At 36.7% G+C, this 25,173-nt stretch overlaps 1 protein-coding gene across 4 annotated transcripts in view; it reads left to right on the forward strand.

Annotated features, from left to right (window-relative positions):
• Nucleotides 1–25,173, forward strand: part of UBR3 (ubiquitin protein ligase E3 component n-recognin 3) — a 236,017-nt gene that overhangs the window by 74,422 nt on the left and 136,422 nt on the right. For all 4 annotated transcript variants that reach the window (XM_049887378.1, XM_049887377.1, XM_049887379.1 and 1 more), the window contains exons 8-11: nucleotides 687–915; nucleotides 7,648–7,827; nucleotides 8,399–8,532; nucleotides 15,102–15,188. In XM_049887378.1, coding sequence (XP_049743335.1) covers nucleotides 687–915; nucleotides 7,648–7,827; nucleotides 8,399–8,532; nucleotides 15,102–15,188 — 630 coding nt within the window. The remainder of the gene's footprint in view (nucleotides 1–686; nucleotides 916–7,647; nucleotides 7,828–8,398; nucleotides 8,533–15,101; nucleotides 15,189–25,173) is intronic.

Raw genomic sequence — 25,173 nt, forward strand, 5'->3', positions numbered from 1 at the left:
ATGGAGTTAGTAGCTATTGGCCACATTATTGACACATATACAGATACACATAGATGAAGTCTCCAGTCCTGGAAGGCCTGGACCCACCTATCACCACAATATCATTATGGTGAAGTGACGCAGTTCAATGCATAAGAAGAAAATAAAACATGCTGTAATTCTTTCAATGGTATAGTTAGTAAAGCCTCTTGAGGAGTGATGCTTTAATAGTGCCATTGATTTGTGTCTCATTATATCTGCTATAAAAATAGAGAAAATATACATGTTACACAGAAAGGAAATAGAATATAAATATAAGAGCCTTTAATTCATTTGTGTTTAGTTATATTAAATCCTCAGTGATCATTTTAGCTGAGAACAAAGACACATACTTTGACATTAATAAATTGACATATTTGTGAGCAAAGTGAAAATTTATATTCTTAAATCATGGTATTGTAATTGCTTTAAAATTTTGATAATTAAAAATGCCTATTAATTTTTTTAACCATCAAAGAACTTTGCTAATGTTCCTTAAAATTGAAAATATAACTTAAGAAATTATATTATCATCATTGAAATTATGTTTTCAATTACCTTGGACATCATCATAAGCTAACAATAGGTTTCAAATGTTAATATATTAGAAAATGTTTTATGCAATTCAAAAGTAAACATTTTTTTTCTCCTATTTAAAAAATTTCCAGGTTGCTTTTACAAAAACTTTTGTTCAGCATTATGCTTTCATTATGAAAACACTGAAGAAAAGTCATGAATCAGACACAATGTCTAACAGAATTGTGCATATTAGCGTTCAGTTGTTCAGCAATGAGGAGCTAGCCAGACAGGTAACAGAAGAATGTCAGCTGCTGGATATTATGGTCACTGTATTACTATACATGATGGAAAGTTGCCTTATTAAAAGTGAACTACAAGGTAAACTCAGAATTATTTTGACTAGTTCTATTATTAATATACTTAGTGTAACTAGCCTTAAAAACTCCTTATATGCTTAAAAAATTTAAATATTAAAAAGTAATACATCTTTGTTAAAGAAATTTTGGAAAATTTGCAGCAAAGTTTAAAGAAACAGTTAAAATCACCTTAAGTTTTGTCATTCACAGATAACTGCTGTTAGTTAACATTTTGGGGTTTTTCTTTTTTTATTTGTGTGTGTGTGAGTATATTTATAGACAAAAATACATGTATTTTTTGATTAACCAAAGTGTTACCACAATATATGTGTCAAGAAGATGTCAAAAGATTGCTGGTTTTAATGCTGTTTGACAATACCATAATTTATTTAACCATTTCCTTATTAGAAGTGCTCCTATTTTCTATAATAAATTTGTTACTGCCAACCTTAGACATTTTTATGTGCTTATATTTATATATTTTATAATTTAAAAGTTGGAGTAAGTCTTGAGTTAACTGTATTCTCCTGATATCTTTAATTTTCTTCTTTTGTGCGTACTACGTAATTGATACTCCCCAACCTACCATAATATATCTGGGACTTCTTCCCATTCTTATTTCTCTGTGGTCTTTATTTTAGCTTCACCTCCCCTTCATAATTTATATTATTTGAGTATTTGTTATATTTTTGGGTTTGTTATATTTTAGACAGTGTATTAAGTATACTTCATATGTTGTCTCAATTAAGCATCTCAACAACTCTCTTAGGTTGGCATTATTATTATTATCATCCCCACTTGAAAGATGAATAAGTTGAGGCTTAGAGAAGTTAAGTCATTTGCTCGTGATTACATAGCTTGTAAATGCCAGAGCCAGGAAAGACTTCATGTCTCCTGATGTCAGAACTTTTGATTCTCAATCAGGACACAGCCAAGCCCATATTATTGGGACTGTGCCCTCACTTGTTGGCATCTGGGGCTAAACTTTAAAAAAAAAAAAAAAAAAGACTTTACATGAAATATTAGGACCTTTCTATTTTCTGTGGAAGAAAAATCCAATATTTGAGACTTGCCTTGTTCTACTGTTGCTGCCTTGTCCATATCAGCTCCTACTTTCTCTTTATATGGATAATCTGTCTCTTCTCAGACATGACACTATATCCTGAAAATTGATATATTCACTGCAGAGCAAATGCCTTATATATAACAATAGCTAATTATGATAGCTACCTTTTTTTTTTCTAATTTCATTGTGTTTTAGGTGAAAGTTTACAGTGCAGATTAGTTTCTCATTCAAAAATTTATGCACAAATTGTTTTTTGTGACATTGGTTGCAGTTCTCACAGTGTGTCAGCCCTCTCCTTCTTTCGCTTTACACCCCAGGTTCTCCATGTCCATTCATCCAGTTTTCCTGTCCCTTCCTGCCTTCTTGGCTTTGCTTTTGGGCAGGTGTTGCCTATTTGGTCTCATATACTTGATTGAACTAAGAAGCATGTTCCTCACATGTGTTAGTTTGTTCTATAGGCCTGTCTAGTCTTTGGCTAAAAGGTGTACTTTGGGAGTGACTTCAGTTCTGAGTTAGTAGGATGTCCGGGGACCATAGTCTTAGTGGTTCCTCCAGTTTCTGTCAGACCAGTAAATCTGATCTATTTTTTGTGAATTTGAATTTTGTTCTACATTTTTCTCCTGCTCTGTCCCTCTATTGTGATCCCTGTCAGAGCAGTTGGTGGCAGTAGCCAGGCATCATCTACTTCTTCTGAGTTCAGGCTGGTAGAGGCTATGGTTCTTGTGGTTTGTTAGTCCTTTGGAGTAATATTTTCCTTGTGTCTTTGGTTTTCTTCATTCTTCTTTGCTTTGAACATGATGGGACCAATGGATGTATTTTAGATGGCTGCTCGCAATCTTTTAAGACTCCCAGATGCTACTCACCGAAGTAGAATGTAAAACATTTTCTTTATGAAATGTGTTATGCCAATTGACCTATGTATCCCCTGAAACCATGGTTTCCAGGCCTTGGCCCCAGTAATTCGGTCCCTCAAGGTGTTTGTATGTATCCAGGAAGCTTCTATGACTTTGCCTTGGTCAAGTTGTCCCGACTTACCCTATATTGTGTGTTGTCTTTCCGTTCACCAAAGTTACCACTTGTCTCCTATCTAGTTGGTGATTTCCCCTCCCAACCCTCCCCTTGCTCATAACCATCAAAGATTGTTTTTTTCTGTGTGTGATCCTTTTCCTGGGTTTTTATAATAGTGGTCTCATACAGGAACCCTGGTGGCACAGTGGTTAAGAGCTCGGCTGCTAACTAAAAGATCAGCAGTTCGAATCTACCAGCCACTCCTTGGAAACCCTATGGGGAAGGTCTACCCTGTCCTATAGGGTTGCTACGAGTCAGAATTGACTTGATGGCAACAGGTTTTTTTTTTTTGGTCTTATACAATATTTGTCCTTTTGTGATTGATTTATTTCCCTCAGCATAATGCCCTCCAGATTCATCCATGTTGTTAGATGTTTCACAGATTCATCATTGTTCTTTGTCATTCCATAGTATTTCATTGTGTATATACCATTTGTGACGGCACTTTTTTTTTTTTTTTATATATACTATTTATCAGTTCATCTGTTGTTGGGCACTTAAATTGTTTCCATCTTTTGCTATTGTGAATAATGCTGCAGTGAACATGGGTGTGCACATGTTTATTAGTGCCACAGTTCTTGTTTCTCTAGGATATATTCCTAGGAGTGGGATTGCTGGATCATATGGGATTTCTATTTATAGCTTTTTAAACCAAAAAACCAAACCCATCGCTGTTGACTCGATTCTGACTCATAGCGACCCTGTAGGACAGAGTAGAACTGCCCGAAGGCGTGCCTGTTGGATTCCAATTGCCAACCTTTTGGTTAGCAGCCATAGCTCTTAACCACTATGCTACAAGGGTTTCCGTAGCTTTTTAAGGGGGAGCCATATCATTTTACGTAGTGCTTGTACCATTTTATGTCCCACCAGCAGAGCGTAGGAGTTCCAACTGAAAATGTTGGAGAGTTCACAACCTCTCCAACATTTGTTATTTTCTGATGTTTTGATTAGTGCCAGTAATGTCGGAGTGAGATGGCATCTCATTGTAGTTTATATTTGCATTTCTCTAATGGTTCATGATCTTGAGCATTTCCTCATGTGCCTGTTAGCTACCTCAGTGTCTTCTTTGGGGAAGCATCTGCTCATATCCTTTGCCCATTTTTAAATTGGTTATTTGTCTTTTTGTTGTAGAGGTATTGAAGTAGTCTATAGATTTTAGAGATTAGACCCTTGTTGGATATGTTGTAGCCAAAATTTTTTTTCCTAGTCCCTAGGTTGTCTCTTTACTCTTTTGATGTAGCTACCATCTTTTGCGTACTCATTATATGCCAGACTCTTAGTACTTTGTATGCATTATCTCATTTAACCTTTAATAATCCTATGAAGTAGATGTTGTCATCTCTGTTTTATAAGTGTGGCAGCTGTGGGTTAGGGAGTTGAAATCAGTGGTCTATGATCTTATAACTATAAGTGGTAAGGCTAGGTGTCTGACTTCAGAGCTTATCCTTTTACCTGTTATGTGACTATGCCTTTGCATCATAGGTATGGTAGAAGCATAACGCATTATCTACATTAAACAGTATACCTCTTTACTTTTTTAAAGGAAAATTAAAAACTTCTTTTTGTATTATAGTTTTTCTATTTTTGTGTAAGATGACCTTTTTCCCCTCAGAGATGTAGCTGTAAATATATTGCTTTTTCTTTTTCTCTTGAAATAATACATTACCATTCAGCCATGTCAATGATGTTCTCCTATAGAATTATATATTTAGAGAAGGACTTTTCTCAACAGTAGTGTTGTTTGTTAATTTATAAACTAGAAAATTTTATTTAGAAGTGTCTTCTCTTTTGAAAAGAAGCTGGAGTCTGTTCTTTTGACTAAGTGGTTTAGCTGTGCTTATTATAGATGGTCTGTATTTAGTCTTCAAGGAAGAATGTTGGGGGAAAAAGATGCGTATGAGTCTCCCTCCCATTTTTTCTATAGCTAGCTTTACAGAATTAAAAAAAATTATTGTGGTGAAACATGACAAAATATTTGCCATTTTAACTTTTTTTTTTTAAATTGTGGCTAAATTTATTTAATGAAACGTTTGCCATTTCAACCACTTTTAGGTGTCCAATTCAGTGACAATTGCATTCACCATATTATGCAACTATAAGCACTATCCATTTACAAAGTTTTTCGTTAGCCTTAGCAGAAACTCAGTGCCCCTTAAGCAATAACTCACTCTTCTTCCCTCCCCTTCCTGGTTAAAAAAAACCCAAACCATTGCCGTTGCGTCAGTTCTGACTCATAGTGGTCCATGTGTTACAGAGTAGAACTGCGCTCCACAGGGTTTTCTTAACTGTAATCTTTATGGAAGCGATTGCCAGGCCTTTCTTTTGAGGTACTGCTGGGGGGGATGTGTTGAACTGCCAAGCTTCCAGCTAGTAATTGAGTGCAAACTCTGTGTGCCACTCAGGGACTCTCTTCTGTCACACCTAGGATTAAATCAGTGATTCTGGGCATTCTCTTCACATGAACTCCAAACTCCTTAAGCTGATATAAGGCCCTCTAACCTCATCTCTGCTGCTCATCCTGTGCATTCTTTGTCCCAGTGGTTCTGATCTTCAGTTATTTCCTGCTCCCTCTGCCTAGAACACCATTGCCCCCTCCCCCTATGGTTTACCTGACTAATCCTGATCCCTGCTTCATTCTGTAGATTTCGGTTTAAATATCATTTCCTCAAAATTCTAGACTAGCTAATTTGTTCTTATGGCTCCTTGTACTTTTCCTATTGGAGACCTTATGATACTTTGTCCTTCTTAGATGTTAATCTTAGTGGAGAGAGAGACCTTATAAATCTTAATTTATTTACCACTCTGTTCTCAGAGTTTAATGAAATAACTGGCCCTCAGTTGGTGGTTAATAAATATTTGTTGATCAGTGAATCTTATTTAACACTGAATCATTGCTCTCTAAATCTGTAATGAAGAATGTACAATTTGGATGAAAATAGAAGTCCTAATCATTCTATTTTACTAAAGGTTCCAAGGCATTTTTCACAAGAACACTAGTATTTAAAGCAGTGTTAGGAAAATAGTGAATTTAATTATATTCTGTTGATTCATCCTCTGGTTTCAATTAACTGGAACAGTGATTCTCAACATTTTTTTTTCCTATAACCCCAACATCTCTAAGCACTGTTCTGTCAGTTACCAGTGGCTCACCAGTTCATAATGGTAGTAATTGCTTTTCAGGTGTGGATAGTTTGTAAACCCCTCCTTCCCCCATACCCCATCATAGTTTTATCCTCTCCCATCCCATTGTTCTGAAAGAGAGCATACTTATCTATCGTGGGTCCCGTATTTATATATTGTTCAGTGATGAGCTGGGTAAAGTAATTCCATGGACTGAAACCTAAATTATCCAATTTTAATATATGAAAATTAAGAAGTACAGTAGAAGCCCTCCTCACTGATGACTTTAACAGATAGGTGGTTAGTTGAAAAAGTTGGTTAAAATGAGTAGTCATTAAAAAAATGATATGTAGTACCTTAAACATTGTATTTTAACTTAAAACAGAGAACTGCATGTTCATTCTCCAGTCTTAATTTTTGGTAAAGCATTTTTAGAGTATGGTTTCCTTGACTGGAGTACTCCATTATCTTATATATATAGCACATCTGTAAAGCATCATCTATGAATTCTTGTTTCAGTTTCTTTACAGTGAGAACATAAAGGTCTTTGTGAGGCAGTTCTGAGTGTAAAATCTTTCTAGGCTTTTATATTTTTTCTCTTCCAAGATTTTTTAAGGCACTTTTATTGTCTCAGAAGCATTTCATCCAACTTTTATAATATTTGTACATTCATATTTCATCAGTTTATATACTTTTAATTTAAATTTTATCATTAGAGTAAAAAGAACAATTGGCATGAAGAAAAACAAAAGCTGGCTCTGGGCAACCGTATAAATCCTCAGCTTGGGTACTAAAGAATAGACTACTAGCTTTAAACACGCCATGTGTTATGGGTATTAGTATGGTTTACAGTGGGAGTAGAGGATTTGTTAGTCCAGTGAATCACTGAAGCTGGGAAAGGTTAAGAGAGACAATGTATATATAACAATAATTTTTATCAGTAAAAATCTTTATAAGCCTAATACTCCCCCCAACAATATATTTAAACTTTTAATATTTTTTAAGACTTAAGATATTTATGTTTTTGTTCTTTCATCATACCATGTTTGCTAAAAAATTATATCCACATATTCTTTGAGTAGAAGAAAGCAATTAAATATATATAGCTATAATTGATGGATAAGATAAAATGGGATTAACCTAGGAATAAAAATATTCTGTTGATTGAAACTGAAAATGTTGTGTTTTGTCTTTAGAAACAAGAAAATAATAAGGTTTTGTAAAACAGCTAGCTCAGTTTTTGTCTTGTAGCATGTTGGTAAATGCTTAATGTTAACATTATCTCATTCAGTTCTTTTCAGATTTGTGTGTGCGTGTGTTTTCATTTTATAGCTGAGGAAGTAGATTTAGAGAGTCTAAGTAACATGCATATGGCCATATAGCCCTTAAATGGCAGGTTGGGGTTTGAACTTAGGTGTCTTTGATTCTAAATGTAGCATTGGTAAAGTTTTTTTTTTTTAAATATCTTACTTATTTTTGGAATGTGTGTGCCTTTTTTAGATGAAGAAAATAGTTTACATGTGGTAGTGAACTGTGGAGAAGCATTACTGAAGAATAACACTTACTGGCCTCTCGTTAGTGATTTTATTAATATTCTTTCTCATCAAAGTGTGGCTAAGAGATTTCTGGAGGACCATGGTTTGTTAGTTACGTGGATGAACTTTGTGTCTTTCTTTCAAGGTATGAATTTTTATTTTATATTAATTCTTTTGGTTTACAAAGTGCCTAATTCTAAACTACTAAATATGAATTAAAATGCAGTAGCACATCTTTCAGGTTACACACTCATTGTCTCATTTTAATTAACTGATATTTTTAAGTACTTTAATAATGTCTTTATGAAAACATACTAGATAGGAAAAATGTTAAATTATTAAAAAGGAAAACAACAGAGAAATTTTTTTTAGCATTTTAAACCATTAATTTAGAAATGTCTGTTCTCCAAGATTCATAACACTTTCATAAAAATTTCAACTTCCATCGATTAAAATTGTTTTAACTTTCTGAAGAAATTTAATTATATTATGTAAGTAAGAAACAATTCATAAGTGTTTCTGAGAAAACCTAGTTTTTAATGCATTCTCAAAGTTAGATTATTTCATTGTTAATAATTTACTTATTTCTGTATGTATTATTCATGCCGTTTGTGTGCATTAAAATGTGTTTGGTGCTGGAAGGTATTTTACTTGATTTTTAATGAGAATATTTACTTCCATCTAGCAAGATTTATGTCTGCTTTAATTTTTGCAAGGTATGAACTTAAACAAGCGAGAGCTAAATGAGCATGTGGAATTTGAGTCTCAGACCTACTATGCTGCCTTCGCTGCTGAACTTGAGGCCTGTGCACAGCCAATGTGGGGGCTCTTATCACATTGTAAAGTTAGGGTATGTTGAACATAGTTTTGTTAACTTCTGTGATTATTTCTAAAATGATTATTATTAAAAAATTTTGTGAAAACATTGATTTATTTACATGTATATAATAATGTGCAATGTTTAATCTTATTTCAAATTGCTTTTAGCTCTGTGAAGGCTGGCCTGAGACAGTCATTATTATTCTTAGCCAGATTAGACTTCATTTATGTTATCGCATTTTTCCACCCTGCCTCTATTGCAAGATAGCCTTTGGAACTTCATAAGTCTCCCCATTTATCTTTATTGTTTCTTCTTACCTATTATCAGTTGGTTAGTGCTTCTTGCCTTTCAAGGGGTGATAATGAACCTCAGTAAAGTTTATACTTGAGATTCCATGTACAAAATTAGTACAAATTTCACTCAGTTTCCAGTTATTTATAAGAAGGTCCTAAGACCAGCATAGCAACAGCATAAATCCTTATAATTAGATAAGAAAATGCCCACTTGTAATTGCATGTATTTATGTCTTGATTAAGTACTTGGCTGCGAACCCAAAGGTCAGCGGTTCCAACCTACCAGCTGCTCCGTGGGAGAAAGATGTGGCAGTCTGCTTCTGTAAAAATTTACAGCCTTGGAAACCCTATGGGTCGGTTCTACTCTGTCCTATAGGGTCATTATGAGTCAGAATCCACTCGATGGCAACAGGTTTTTATACAAATACATATTTTGCTTTTGCATTATAAAGCCTTGGTTTGATGGGTCTCTGGAAACCTTGAGCAACCCAGAAAAACGGAATCCCTTGATCCTACTAAACTGAAGACTTAACTAAGATTTTGTTATATGCATTCCATGATGTCCAGCCTGCTAGCCTGTGCTAGTAAGCATCTGTGACAACTTTTTACAGTGGAAAGATTTTGAAGACCTAGGTTCTAGTCTTGATTCTGCCCTTTCTTGTGTGACTTGGTCAAGTGATTTAAAACTATTTGAACTTGTGAGTCTGTTTCCTTATCCTATTAGGAACAAAACGAAACAAAATGGAAATGGAAGGACAGCAAAGCATGCCCTTCCTCGCAGGGTTATTGTGAGACTGTGTTCCATCTACCCTTTAAATGTATGTGTTTCTTTAAGCAGATTTGTATTTTCTTCCATCACTTCAGCTATTCTCTAAATGCAGATGACTCACAAATTTATTACTCTCTAACCTATAGGGTCGCTATAGTCGGCTATGAGTCGGAATCCACTCGATGGCACTGGTTTTTTTTTTTTTTTAGCCCAGGTTCAAATTTCCAACAGCTCTTGTTATCCGTGTGGATATCCTTGTAGGTTCATGAATTTTATCAGGTGCCTAACTATTTTATCATTTGTCATACTGCATTTCCTTTTGGGTCTTTTATTTAATTTAATTTTTAAGTGATGCAGTTGCCCAATCTAGAAACCTTGGAGGCATTTTATCCTCTTACTGTACTAGCTGTGTTCAGCTTGTAATCAGATAACCATGAATTCTCACTTCCATCCCAGAATTATCTCTTTTTCTTTCCTCTGTCTGATTTATTTCTTTATATGTTTAAGGTATGGGTTGTTAAGGTAATTTCTTAACTGGTTTTCTTGGCTTTAGACTCTTCCTACTCTAATTTATCCCAATACTAAAGTTACTTTTCTAAAGTTTGTGCATATCTCTCCTTTGTTTAAATATCATTAAGGTTGTCGTCTGTCTACAGGATAATGTCTGTATTTCCTGTAGAGACATATAAAATCATCCACAATCTACCCTCAATTTGTCTTTAATAATCTCATAATTCATCTTCCTATACTCCCTCTACGTTTATACCTTCATTTAACTGATAATCACTCGGCAACATTCAGTGTCCTTTCTGGATTCCTGTCCTTTTCTTCAAGCTATTCCCTTTCGTGGCATGTGCTTTCACTCTTTCTCTTCTTAGACCAGTGCTTCTCTTGCATCAGATCATCGAGAAGTTTAAAAAATACAGATGCATAAGCCCCAATGTCAGAAATTTTGATTCTTTTCACATGCAATAGGATCTGGGTAGTGATTCTGAGCAGAGATGAGAACCACTAATGTAGGCTTTTCAAAATTCTCCTCATAAGACTCAGCTGATGTATAATCAGCTCATTGGAATTCCTCCAGTTAAATTTGTGATTCTGCTCTCAGTATTTTCATAATACTTTGTTTAATCTCCACAGTACCATTTATGAAGAAAACATTATGTAACTTGCAGTTTACTTGTTCGTTCATTAAAAAAAATGATGAATGCTCTTCTATTCCAGACACTGTGTATTTGTTTGGGTTTTTGGTGATGAACCAAACAGGTGTGATTCTTGCTTTCATGGAGCAGTTTAATAAGAGAGATAGACATTAAGTAAGTAAACGTATAGATTTACTTTACAAGGTTTTGTAAGTTCTCTGAGGGAAAATAACAGGTTGCTGTGAGAGAGAATAACCAATGTGCGAATGGATTAGATCTAAGGATCAGAGAAGGCCTTTCTGAAGAAAGGATATGAAAGAACCAGCTATATGAAGAATAAAAATGGCAGTAGTGGTAGTGGGGGCAGGAGGGAAGTAGAATGTAATTGCTTACTCCAGTAGGAAAGCCTTACTACTTTTAAGGAATTTGTGACTGGAGTCAGAGAGTGGAGCAAGATGAAGTTGGAGAGATAGGCACTGGTCAGACTATGCAGCTCCTTGAGATCATGTTAAGGAGTTTTTGGATTAATTTTAAGCGGAAGCCAGTGAAGATTTTAAAGCAAGGATTTTATGTGGTCAGATTTACATTTAAAAGATCATTCCAGTTGCTAGTGAAGACTGGATTGGAAATGGAGTATGGAGCAGCAAGCCTAGAAACAAATGGGCCAGTTATGTATTCAGTATATATTTGGGATATTGGAGATGTATTTTGGAGGTGGAATCAACAGGCTTATTAGTGATGGATTATATGTTATTGATGAGGGAGCAAGAGACGTTTGGGTAACTGTATAGAGGTAATATTTACAGAGATGATAAAGACTAGTAGAAAGCAGGTTTTAGAATGATCAAGTTTGAGATGCCTGTGCAACATCCAAGTGGAAATGGTAAATAGGCAGTTGGAGATATGAGTCTTACGCTCAAAAGAGAAGTCTGGAGTAAGGACATAAATTCTAGGCCCTTTGGCATATAAATCATATTTAAAGCCAGGGAACAGAATGTGATCAAGTATGGAGAGAAGAGAAGTTAACTCTGAAGAAAGAACTTTAACATTTAGAGATTAGGGAAAGGGAGAGGAGAAAAACTGGAAGAATGTGCTGTCGTATAATCCAAAATTGACTATGATTCAAGAAGGAGAATGGATATGAAAAGAACAATACTTTGGGAAAATTATTCTGATAACTATGTTTAGAATGAATTTCAGTTATGAGTATGGGTTATGTTTATCATTGTAATAATGAGAAATTCTTGTTTCTAGGCAGTATTGTATTTCTCAGCTTCTAAGGCCAGGATTGCAATGTGTTATGGTTTTTTTAACCTAGTTTTTAACCTAGTAAGTGAAGAGAGCAGAGAGAAAATAGGCTCATATTGGCCTGGGAGTATATGAAAGGGTAGTTTTTCAGTTAAAGGAACATCTAGAGTCTTTGGATAGTGCAAATGGTTAACATGCTTGGCTGCTAACCGAAAGGTTGTGGGTTTGAGCCCATCCAGAGGCACCTCAAAAGAAGGATCTGGTGATCTACTCCTGGAAAATCAGCCATTGAAAACCGTATGAAGCACTTGGGGGTCTCTATTAGTCAGAATCAACTGATTTGTAGTTCCTAAGTAAAACGTTCACTTGATGAGCACCTACATTATGCCAGACATTGTACTAGGCTCTTTACATATATTATCTCATCTAATCCTCATATCATCTCTTAGAAAGTAGATAGTATCATCCCTGCTTTTAGAGGTTAAGTAACTTGCCCAAGTTCACACAACTACAGGGGAAGGCTGACTAATTAATCCATCTGATTTCACAGCTGGTGCTCTTTACTACCTTGTTATATTGTCTATTAAGCAAGAATATCCAGAGCTGTTTATCAGGAGTGCTGTCAGGTTTTAGAAATGTAAACTAGAGAAAGACTATTATTTCAAGTAAAATATTTTCTCTCTGTATTTTCTAAATATAAAATTAAAGTATTAAGCAATATAAAAGGGAACTTAATCTTTTTTCCATTTTTTTTTTTGTGCTTTAGATGAAGGTTTACAGAACAAACTAGCTTCTCATTCAACAGTTAGTACACATATTGTTTTATGACATTGGTTAACAACCCCACAGCATGTCAACACTCTCCCTTCTTGACCTTGGGTTCAAATAACTTTCTAACCTGTCAAGTTCCTTTTTATATTGCTTAATACTTTAGTTTCATATTTTATAGTTGGGAATATAACTTTATAGGATTACCTTCAATGTTATTTGGTTCCTGCAAATATTAAAGGCTAGTTACAAAAGTAATCCTAGACTAATAACAGGTTGGTTGGTTAAAGAGCACATTTCTGACATTTTATTTTTGCTTTCTGAAGGCAATAATTAAGTTGCAAAGTCACCATCTGGTGATAATTTAAAGTTATTGGAGACTTGGTAAAAGTTGAGTCTGGCCATGACTCCTTTTTTGGAGTTCTTGTTAAGCATAGTCCTAGAATATTTTATGTACATTATCTTTGCTTCTTCATAACAGTACTAGAACTAGGTAGTATTATGCCTACTTTTACACATGGAGACTGAGACTCAGAATATGTAACTAACTTGCTTTGGGTCACAGAACTAATTAGGAGTAAGTCAGCATGCATACTGATTTTGGGTGGAGGTTATAGTGGTGGGGAAAGAGGAGAGAGTTGGAGAGATGATCTGAACATGATTCTTAAATATGCTGCATTTAGGAAATGGAATTAAGTGGTCACCTTTTTTAAAGACTTTTGATGTCCACAGTCAAATCATTGTTCTGAAGGGTTGTATTGTAAATGGAATCGTTTTCTTAATTTCATTTTCAGATTGTTCATTGCTAGTGTATATAAATACAGCCGATTTTGTATATTGATCTTGTATCCTGCAGCCTTGCTGAACTCGTTTATTAGCTCTAATAATTTTTTGTGTGAATTCTTTAGAATTTTCTGTATGAAAGAGCATATCATCTGTGAATAGATATGGTTTTATTTTCTTCATTCTAATCTGGATGCTTTTGATGTCTTTTTCTTGCCTAATTGCTTCCAGTACATTGTTGAATAGAATTGGTGAGAGCGGGCATCCTTGTCTTTTTCCTAATCGTAGGTGAAAAGCTTTTTTAGTTTTTCACCATTAAATATGATCATAGCTGTGAGTTTTTAATAGGTGCCAATTATCAGGTTGTGGAAGATCCCTTTGATTCCTAGTTTGAGTGTTTTTATCATGAAAGGTGTTAGATTTTGCCAAATACTTTTTCTGCATCTGTTGAAACAATCATGTGTTTTTTCCTCCTTTATTCTGTTAATATGGTGCATTGCATTGATAGATTTTCATCCTCAAAATGTCTTTTGTCCCAAAAGGGACTGGCAAATTAACATTTTAAGCTAGTATGGTGAGTACCACCTGCATAACTACTTTTACTGGGAAAAGGACACAACTTCTTACCAGGTGACTAGGGGTATTTTTTGGCTTGTAGCAGTAGGGCAGGCCTTATGGAAGCTTGCCACTAGCCCCTGTCTCAGGGCTGCATTGGTTTCTCCCTCTTCTCCCTGTCTCTCTGTACTGTAACAAGGAGCTCAGATGTCAGTCAGGGGAGCAACGCATTTTCTCACTCACGTAGAGCTGCTCATTCTGATGGACCTCCCCATAGGCCAGTCCAGCCTCTTTGCCCAAACCGCTGGCTTACTGTTTCACCCATCTGCTCCCCTCTTGGAGTTGTGGGCAGAGATTAGGGGTGAGGACAGTCAGTCAGATGGGAAGCCTCATTGTCACATGTTTTATTTTTATATTTTTGGTGGAGGCCCTTTGCTGAATATGGTTTATAATGCAATAGAGGAATCCTTTTTCCCCTCCTCTCTGGCAGCCTAATGAGCCTTGGCTGAAGTTTAAGGATTGAGGGCTTTGTAACCATCTGTTTCATCCTCTGAGGGGGATTAGAAGGGTAAGTTGAAGACCAGCTGAATGTGAAATATGAAGACCAGCTTCAGCTAATAGCTGCCTGATGGTCACATTCAGGTACTTATGAAGGTTCTTGCCTGCTGACCAAGAGGTTTGCCTGAATTTTTAATGCTCTTGAGGTATCTTGCAGTGGAACCTGATTTACAGCTCATAAATCTATTTCAGTTTTCACCAATTTTCAGGAACTTATTATATAAAAGGTAACATATGAGTTCCTCAAGTATCACAATTGTCAGAGGTTATCACACGGTGTTACAATTAGTCTGTGAAGGGAAGATTTTTTGAAATGGCAAATATAGAAGTTATCTGGAAAGTTCATATATTTTACCATTATATAACACACACACACACACACACACACACTGTGTATATGCTTTATTCTTATGTAATACATATAATCTGAAGTTAAAAATATATGTTTATAGATTATAAAATTTATATATTTCATTATTCTAGGAAACTCAAGAATATACCCGAAATGTTGTTAGATATTGCCTTGAAGCTCTTCAAGACTGGTTTGATGCTATTAACTTTGTAGATGAGGTATGTATATTTTTTGATATATGTAAAAGTATGTAAGAAAAAGTGTTAGATCTCATTTAGTATTGAAATTAATGAATGGGAGAAGGGAAAGAAGAATGTACATATAATTAGGCTTTAAAAAAGAAGGGGAAAGGGGAGACTAGTTCCTTGACATTTAGAAAATTCCACAGCATAATACCATACCTGCTTATTTCCTAGAGAAGAAGGGCATACTTTCTTGTTCGGCTGTTAAATGTATATATATGTCTCAATATTTCTCAGGAATGAAAATTAGTTTCATTTGAAGAGGAAAAAATGACAGTGCAAATGTGAATAGAATGGGGAGAGTAATGGAAAGCTTATCATAGCTTTTCTCCTTGGGTATGAAAAGATGGACTTGAACAAAGGTGATTGTTATTAATATTGAACTGAGAAGAGTTGGCATGCTGTTGTTAGGTGCCATTGAGGTGGTTCCAACTCATAGTGACCCCATGTACAATAAAACAAAACAAACACTGCCTGGTCTTAAACCATCCTCACAGTCATTGTTACGCTTGAGCCCGTTGTTGCAACCACTGTGTCAGTCCATCTCCTTGAGGGTCTCCCTTTTTTTCGTTGACCCTCTAGTTTACGAAGCATGATGTCCTTCTCCAGGGACTGGTCTCTCCTGATAACATGTCCAAAGTATGTGGGACAAAGTCTCACCATCCTTGCCTCTAAGGAGCATTCTGGCTGTACTTATTCCAAAACAGATTTGTTCTTTGGCCGTTTGTGGTGTATTCATTATTCTTCATCACACCATAATTGAAAGGTGTCAGTTTTTCTTTGGTCTTCCTTATTTGTTGTCCAGCTTTCACGTGTGTATAAGGCAGTTGAAAATACCATGACTTGGGTCAGGTGCACCTTAGTCCTCAAAGTGACATCTTTGTTTTTTAACACTTTAAAGAGGTCTTTTGCAGCAGATTTGCTCAGTTCAGTGCGTCGTTTGACTTCCTGACTGCTGTTTCCATGGGTGTTGATTGTAGATGCAAGTAAAATGAAATCCTTGACAACTTCAGTCTTTTCTGTGTTTATCACGATGTTGCTTATTGTTCCGGTTGTGAGGATTTTTGTTTTCTTGATGTTGAGATGTAATCTATGCTGAAGGCCGTAGTCTTTGATCTTCGTAAGTGCTTCAAGTCCTCTTCACTTTTAGCAAGCAAGGTTGTGTCATCTGCATATCACAGTTTGTTAATGAATTTTCTTCCAATCCTGATGCCCCATTCTTCTTCATGTAGTCCAGCTTCTCGGATTATTTGCTCAACATACAGATCGAATAGGTATGGTGAAATGATATAACACTGACGCACACCTTTCCTGACTTTAAACCACCCAGTATCCCTTTGTTCTGTTTGAACGACTGCCACTTGATCTATACACAGGTCCCTCATGAGCACAATTAAGTATTCTGGAATTCCCATTCTTTGCAATGTTATCCATAATTTGTTATGATCCACGCAGTCGAATGCCTCTGCATAGTCAATGAAACACAGGGAAACATCTTTCTAGTATTTTGTGCTTTCAGCCAAGATCCATATGACATCAGCAGTGATATCCCTCCATCCTCTTCTGAATCTGGCTTAAATCTCTGGCAGTTTCCTGTTGATGTATTGCTGCAGCTGCTTTTGAATAATCTTCAGCAAAATTTTGCTTGTGTGTGATATTAATGATATTGTTCTATAATTTCTGCATTCTGTTGAATTGCCTTGTAGAGTTGGCATAGAATGTGCTGTATATGAATTGAAAAAAGGATTGCTTTTTTTCTTTTTTTATTGTGCTTTAAGTGAAAGGGATTGCTTTTAATTAGCTAGCCAAATTTACCATCAGGAGCACTTTTTTATTCCACTTATGAAGTGCCATATGTGCAGAAGGAAGACTATGTTTCAGACAGCCCTATTGTCTCACTCCTCATCTTGATTTCTGAACCCTGGGCAGATAGAACTCCTGGTATCTTTTTTCCCCAATGGGGTACTTTTGTATGTTTCTTTTCTTGTTTTTTAAGTTTGGAACAATCACAAACTTACTGAAAAGTTGGAAGCAGAGTACAAAGAAGTTTTTATCCTAAATCAGTTGTGGATTTGATGCTCCATTACCCCTAAATACTTTAGCCTGTATTACTTACAAACAGGAACAGTATTCTACATGATCAAAATACAACTATAAGCATTAGGAAATTTGCATTAGTATATTATTACCACCTAATTGCTAGACCATGGAGCTGTGGTGGCGAAGTGGTGAAGAGCTCAGGCTGCTAACCAAACGGTTGACAGTTTGAATCCACCAGTTGCTCCTTGGAAACTCTATGGAGCAGTTCTACTGTGTCCTATAGGATCGCTATGAGTTGGAATCGACTTGAGGGTATGCAACAAGAACAACAATTGCTAGACCTCATTCTTGTCTTACCAGTTGTCCAGTGATGCCGTTTATAGCCAAAGGATCCAGTTCAGAATCACGTGTTTCATTTAGTCTCCTTCTGGAACATTTTCTTAGTCTTCCCCTGCCTTTCAGGATGGTGACATTTTTTAAGAATATAGGTCATTTATTTAGTAGAATGTGCCTCAGTTTGGGTTTCTCATATGATTACATTCAAATCATGCATCTTTGGCAGGAATATCAAAAAAGTGACACTACAGTCTTTTCATTATATCTTACCTGGTGGTTGTCCTATTACCGATGATGTTTCCTTCGATCTCTTGATTAGTTAGGGTGGTGTCTGCCAGACTTCTTCACCATAAAGTTACTCTTTTCTCCATTGTAATTAATATAATTAATCTAATTTCTCATCAGATTTTCAGTTAATTTGTTTATTTTATTTATAAGCATTTAGTTTCTATATTAATCAATGGGTTATAATCTGTTACTAAATTATTATTGATGCTCAAATTGTTAATTGCTTAAAGTGAAAGCTCCTCTAAGCTAGCTTTTATATCCTTTAAACTTGCCCATCATTCTTTGACCAGTTCCTTGCTTTCTGGTCCAACAAGATGTTTCAGGCTCACCTTATATTTTCCCTACTCCATTCCTGGAATCAAGTATTTCTTCAAGGATCTCTGGTTGCTTTTAGTGGAGAACAGCATTTGTAAAGAAAGATCTGGGTGATAGGTCTGCTCATTGCTATTGGGGTGTCACTGATCCTAGACACTCTTAATGAACAGAGCTATGGAATATATATATGTGTGTATGTATGTATACCATGGGAGAAAGATGTGGCAGCCTGCTTCCGTAAAGATTACAGCCCTGTAAACACTGTGGAGCAGTTTTGCTCTGTCCTATAGGGTTGCGATGAGTTGGAATCTACTGGACAGCAGTGGGTTTGGTTTTGGTGTTTGGCATATGTATACACACACACATTTACAGCTGCATTTATTTCCATATATGTTTATATACGTTGAAAGTAGGAGATCACACTGGGTTTTTTTTTTTTTTTTAATTTTACTGTATTTTAGGTGAAAGATTACAGTATGGATTGGTTTCTCATTCAAAAATTTATACACGAATTGTTTTGTGACATTGATTGTAATCCCCACAATATGTCAGCACTCTCCCCGTTTTTCCTTTGTACCCCGGGTTCCCTGTGTTCATTATTCCAGGTTTTGTGTCGCTTCTTGCCTGTCTTTGCTTTTGGGCAGGTGTTGCCCATTTGTTCTAGTATACTTGATTGAACTATGAAGCATGTATTATTGTTTGTTTTATAGGACTGTCTAATCTTTGACTGAAAGGTATACTTTGGGAGTGGTGTCAGTTCTGAGTTAGCAGAGTTTCTGGGGGCCATAGTCTTGGGAGTTCCTTTCAGTTTCTGTCAGACCAGTAAGTCTGGTCTTTTTTCGTGCATTCGAATTTTGTTCTACATTTTTCTCCCACTCTGTCTGGAATTCTCTATTGTGATCTCTGTCAAAATGGTTGTCACACTGATATTTTCAATCCCAGCCTAACACCACAGGATTTGTTCTAATTTTCTCCAACAGCGAGAGCCGTGGGTTCCATTATCCTTTGTATATTTACTTATTTGGAAACCCTGGTGGAATAGTGGTTAAGCACTATTTTTGCTAACCAGAAGGTCTGCGGTTCAAATCCACCAGACGCTCCTTGGAAACTTATGGGGCAGCTCTACTCTGTCTTGTAGGGTTGAGTTGGAATCGACTCGATGGCAATGGGTTTGGTTTTTATTTACTTATTTGATCAACTGTCTTATATATATATAACCAGTCTTTTATCTCAGTTGCTGCCTTTTCTTCACATGGATGCCCTCTTCTTCCTGCTTTGTCTGTGACTCCTTGTTTTGCCCCCTCAACCACCCCTACGGACAAATGTGAACACTGTATTATTCATCCTGCTTAGGCTCTGACTACCCACCCTAGAATGCCCTTCTGCTCCCAACTTCAGCCACTTTCCTCATGGATTTCCTCCTTCCTGTGATTGGGCTCTGACATACTACACTTGGTTGCCGTGCTGTGTGGATGTCCTTTTTTGCTCTGCCCAGGCTCTGATTCTCTACGCCCTTACGTTGCCTGCCCCTTCTCCCACTCTCCTGTACCAGCTTGTCACCCCACTCCTCTTCTTCCCACTTGCCTGACAGTACATGGTTACCCTCCTTACCCCACATGGACTCTGACATCTCTCACTTCAGGCCCATCATTTGTAGATGCCTATTTTGCCCTGCAGCTCCCCCTAACTCCCCAGTGGTTTTAGGACTCAATTGTTCAGGAAGGGAAGAGCCCGGTGCTGTCTTTAATCCTAATTCTTCCAGCCCCAAACTCATTTATCACCCATCTATGAACACCCCTCCCCCAGTATTTGTGTCCACTTTTATCCTTTGGCCTGGATTTTGCCCATTTAGATTCTGATTTTGCTTTCACCAAATCTCCTTGATTCTTTTTCTATTGTTGGTCTTTGAGCTGAAACATTGTTTTTATAAATGGTGATGGGTCAGTCATCATTCTCCAGCCTCCACAGAGCTCCATCCTGCTTTCACCTGCTTTACTCCTTGATCCCATCCAGGATTAGTCCCTAAACTGGGGTGTGTCTAACCCATTTCTACTTAGTATTTTGAAACTTCAGGAATTATTGTTGACATGATGACATCACTAAGACAACAGGAACTGAGGTAGAGGGGAAATTGGATTACACACAGAGGATTATATAGTAAATATTTGACATGAAATTAATCCATGGTGGTATCCAGAAATGGAATTAAGGAAAGTTAGAATTATGTATGTTATACAGAACAACTGAACTCCAGGAAATAGTAGCTCACTCAGTCTATTTGTTTCTCACACAGAAATATTTTTAGAAAGATATTGAATGTTGTAAAGAATTTAAATTGATTTTTTAATAAGAGAAAATATGAGGAAGCAAACAATGGTATAGTCTTATATTTTTGTTTCTTAAAGTTCTTTGGTATATTTTATTTGTTCTCAAAACCCTGAGAGGTAGAGAAAGATACTGTTATTCCCCCTTTTTTATAGATGTGAAGTTGAGATGCATAGACTTTAAATGACTTGCCTATAGTTATGTAGCAACTTACTGATAGTTCTGAATTCAGAGTTCATGTCTATCAGCTCTTTGTAGTGTTTAAGCTACATTGGCTGTTAACAGTGAAAGGAGCTTTGGAGTCAGAACTGAGTGTCCAGTGTGGCACTGTCACAGACCGACTATGAGACACGGATGGGTTTTTTAACCTTGTTGAGTTCGTTTCCACATATGTTTATTAGGGATGATAATATTTACTAATGAGGATTGAATATGAGGAACATACTATGTGTGTAAAAAATCCATCCCTGTGGGTGGATAAAGTCAGAAGTTATTGAGGTAATACAGTATTACTAAGCAAATAATATTTTTCAAACTGAATTGAGCTAAAGCAAAAAACCCATTGCCGTTGAGTCGATTCTGACTGATAGCGACCTTATAGGACAGAGTAGGACTGCCGCATAGAGTTTTCAAGGCTGTAATCTTCGTGGAAGCAGGCTGCTGCATCATTCTGCCACAGAGTGACTGGTGGATTCGAACCGCTGATCTCTGGGTTAGCAGCTGAGCACTTAACCACTTTGCCAACAGGGCTTCTCGCTAGCAGACAATCATAAAGAAACAAGGATGGAATACATTTGCCTCTACAATATAAGCCGTTTGGGAATCTGAAAATGCATGCATACCATGTACAGCAATGATTGTGGGTATGTAGCAGGGTGATTTGACTGTGATCCTCTGATCAGAGGAAAGTAGACTGTACATTCATTCAGCAGATATTTATTGAAAGTTTACTGTGTTCTAGACACTGGGGATACAGTGATGAAACAGCCCTCACTGTAAGGAAGTGGACGTGGAAGACAAGTAAATGATTAATTTGCTTGCAGTGCTTCTGTGAAGTTGTGATTGGGTTGCTATGGGGGAGGATAGAGGGAAGAACCAGATTTAGACTAAGAGACTCAGAAAGGCTTCTTTGTAAAACTGTCATTTGAGCAAAGCCTTAAAGATACGTTATTTGTTAGGTGAAGGGATTTAGAGCATTGGAGGCAGAGAGAACAGTATATTCAAAGGCATGCGGCCTGTTAGGTTAGGGGAACTACCTGTGTTGCATGGTTTTGTGTGACAGGAGATGAGGCTGGATAGGTAAGCCCTGTCTTCTCAGGAATTGAGAGGTTATCTGGACGTTAAAACCCTTGGGAATCATTAAAGGACTGTGAATGGGGAAGTGCGAGATTAAATTAATGTTTTAGTAAAACTACTTCCACCTCCATGGCTCCAGAAAGTCTGGAGTCCATGAGAATTTTAAATTCTGTTCAGCATTTTCCCCCTTTTGATCAGGATTCTGCTATAGAATCTTTTTTTAAATTGTGCTTTAGGTGAAAGTTTACAGCTCAAGTTAATTTCTCATACAAAAATTTATACACATATTGTTGTGTAACACTAGTTGCAATCCCTATAACATGACAACACACTTCCTCTTTCCACCCCAGGTTTCCCTTGTTCATTCAACCAGATCCTGTCCCTTTCTGCCTTCTTATCCTGCCTCTGGACAGGAGTTGCCCTTTTTAGTCTCTTGTATCTACTTGAACTAAGAAGCATACTCTTCTCAAGTATTATTTTATGTTTTATACTCCAGTCTAATCTTTGTCTAAAGAATTGGCTTCGGGAATGGTTTTAGTTCTGGGTTAACAGAGAGTCTGGGGTCTGTGTCTTTGAGGGTTCTTTTGGTCTCAATCAGACCATTAAGTCTGGTCTTTTTATGTGAATTTGAGTTCTGCACCCCACTTTTCTCCTGTTCCATCAGGGACTCCCTGTTGTGTTTCCTGTCAGGGCAGTCATTGGTGGTAGCCAGGCACCATCTAGTTCTTCTGGGCTCAGGCTGATGGAGACTCTGATTTATGTGGCCTTTTTGTCTCTTGGGCTAATGTTTTCCTTGTGTCCCTGGTATTCTTCATTCTCCTTTGCTCCAGGTAGATTGGGACCAATTAATGAATCTTAGAAGGCCTTCCAAGCTTTTAAGACTCCAGATGCCACTCATGAAAGTGGGATGCAGAACATTCTTAATAAACTTTATTATGTCACTTGACCTTGATGTCCCCTGAAACCATGGTCCCTAGATCCCACCCCTGCCACCCTGTCCCTCGAACTTTTAGGTTGTGTTCAAGAAACTTCTTAGCTTTTGGTTTAGTCCAGTTTTGCTGACTTCCCCTGTATTGTGTGTTGTCCTTCCCTTCACCTAAGATAATTCTTGTCTACTGTCTAGTTAGTGGGAAACCCTGGTGGCCTAGTGGTTAAGAGCTACGGATGCTAACCAAAAGGTTGGCAGTTTGAATCCACCAGGCGCTGCTTGGAAACTATGGGGCAGTTCTACTCTGTCCTATAGGGTTGCTATGAGTCGGAATCGACTAGATGGCAGTGGGTTTGGTTTTTTTTTTTTTTGGTATCTAGTTAGTGAATATCCCTCTTTCTCCCTCCCCACCTCGTAACCATCAAAGAATGTTTTCTTCTGTGTTTAAACCTTTTCTTGAATTCTTGTAATTGTGGTCTCATACAATGTTTGTCCTTTTGTGATTGACTGATTTCACTCACCATAATGCCCTCCTGATTCATCCATGTTGTGAGATGTTTCATGGATTCATCATTGCTCTTTATTGCTGCATCGTATTCCATTGTGTGAACATACCCTAATTTGTTTATCCATTCTTCTGTTGATGGCCAACTAAGTTGTTTCCATCTTTTTGCTATTGTGAACAGTGCTGCAGTGAACATGCTTGTTCATATATCTATTCGTGTGATGGCTCTTATTTCTCTAGGATGTATTCCAAGAAGTGGGATAGCTGGATCATGTGGTACTTCTGTTTCTAGTTTTTTAAGGAGGTTCCAAATGGATTTCCAAAGCGTTTTTTTTTTTTTTTTTTTTTTTGTACCATTTTGCATTCCCACCAGCAGTGGGACTTGCTCCAATTTTATTATTTTGTATTTTTTGGATGTGTTTTTTGGATTAGTGCTAGCCTTGTTGGGGTGAGATGTATCTCATTGTAGTTTTGATTTGCATTTCTCTAATGGCTAATAATTGTGAGCATTTCCTCATGTGTCCATCAGCCACCTGAATGTGTTCTTTGGTGAAGTGCCTGTTCATATCCTTTGCCCATTTTTTAATTGGGTTATTTGCCTTTTTGTTGTTGAAGTTTTGCAGTATCTTGTAGTTTTTTTTTTTTTTTTGTAGATTTTAGAGATTAGATGCTGATCGGATTTGTCATAGCCCCAATTTTTTTCCCAGCCTATAGGCCGTCTTTTTACTCTTTTGGTGAAATTTTTGATAAACGTAGTTAAGTGTTATGTTTTCATTTTTAGGAGCTCCCAGTTAATCTAGTTTCTCTTCGGGTGTTTGTGCATTGTTAGTTATGTCTGGTATTCTGGTTATGCCATGTATTAGGGTTCCTAGCATTGTCGCTATTTTTTCTTCCGTGATCTTTATCATTTTAGGTTTTATACTTAGGTCTTTGATCCATTTTGAGTTATTTTCTGTATATGGTGTGAGGTATGGGTCTTGTTTCATTTTTTTTTTTGCAGGTGAATATCCAGTTATGCTAGCACTGTTTGTTAAAAAGACTGTCTATTCCCCATTTAACAGACTTTGGGCCTTTGTCAAATATCAGCTTCTCATAGGTGGATGAATTTACATCTGTATCTGTTATTGTACCAGTACCAGGCTGTTTTGACTACGGTGGTGGTATAATAGGTTCTAAAATCAGGTAGTGTGAGGGCTCCCACTTTGTTGTTCTTCTTCAGTAATGCTTTACTTATGCGGGGCCTCTTCCCTTTCCATGTGAAGTTGGTGATTTATTTCTCCGTCTCCTTAAAAAACGTCATTGGAATTTGAATGGGAATTGCTTTGTATCTCTAGATTGCTTTGGGTAGAATTGACATTTTCACAATGTTGAGTCTTCCTATCCATGAGCAAGGTATGTTTTTCCATTTTTGTAGGTTTCTTGCAGTAGTGTCTTGTAGTTTTCTTTGTATTGGTCTTTTACGTCTCTGGCTAGATTTATTCCTAAATATTTTATCTTCTTGGGGGTGTTGTAAATGGTATTGGTCTGGTGATTTCCTCTTTGACATTCTCTTTTTTGGTATAGAGGAATCCAGCTGATTTTTGTATGTTTATCTTGTATCCTCACTTTTCTTAATGATGACTTTTTGTTTATCTCTAGCTACTCTTAAAATTCTGTCTTTATCTTTGATTTTGGCAAGTTCGATTATAAGTCTTGGTGATTTTCTTTTGGGATCTACCCTGTGTAGGGTTTGATGAGCTTCTTGGATAGATACCTTCTCGTCTTTCTCAATATCAGAGAAGCTTTCTGCCAACAAATCTTCAGCAATTCTCTGTGTATTTTCTGTCACCCTGCCTGTTCTGATACTCTAGCCACTTGTAGGTTATTCATCTTTGATAGAGTCCCACATAATTCTTAGGGTTTCTTCATTTTTTAAAATTCTTGTGTGT

The sequence above is a fragment of the Elephas maximus genome, chromosome 6, assembly GCF_024166365.1.
Source record: "Elephas maximus indicus isolate mEleMax1 chromosome 6, mEleMax1 primary haplotype, whole genome shotgun sequence".
Classification (NCBI taxonomy): domain Eukaryota; kingdom Metazoa; phylum Chordata; class Mammalia; order Proboscidea; family Elephantidae; genus Elephas; species Elephas maximus.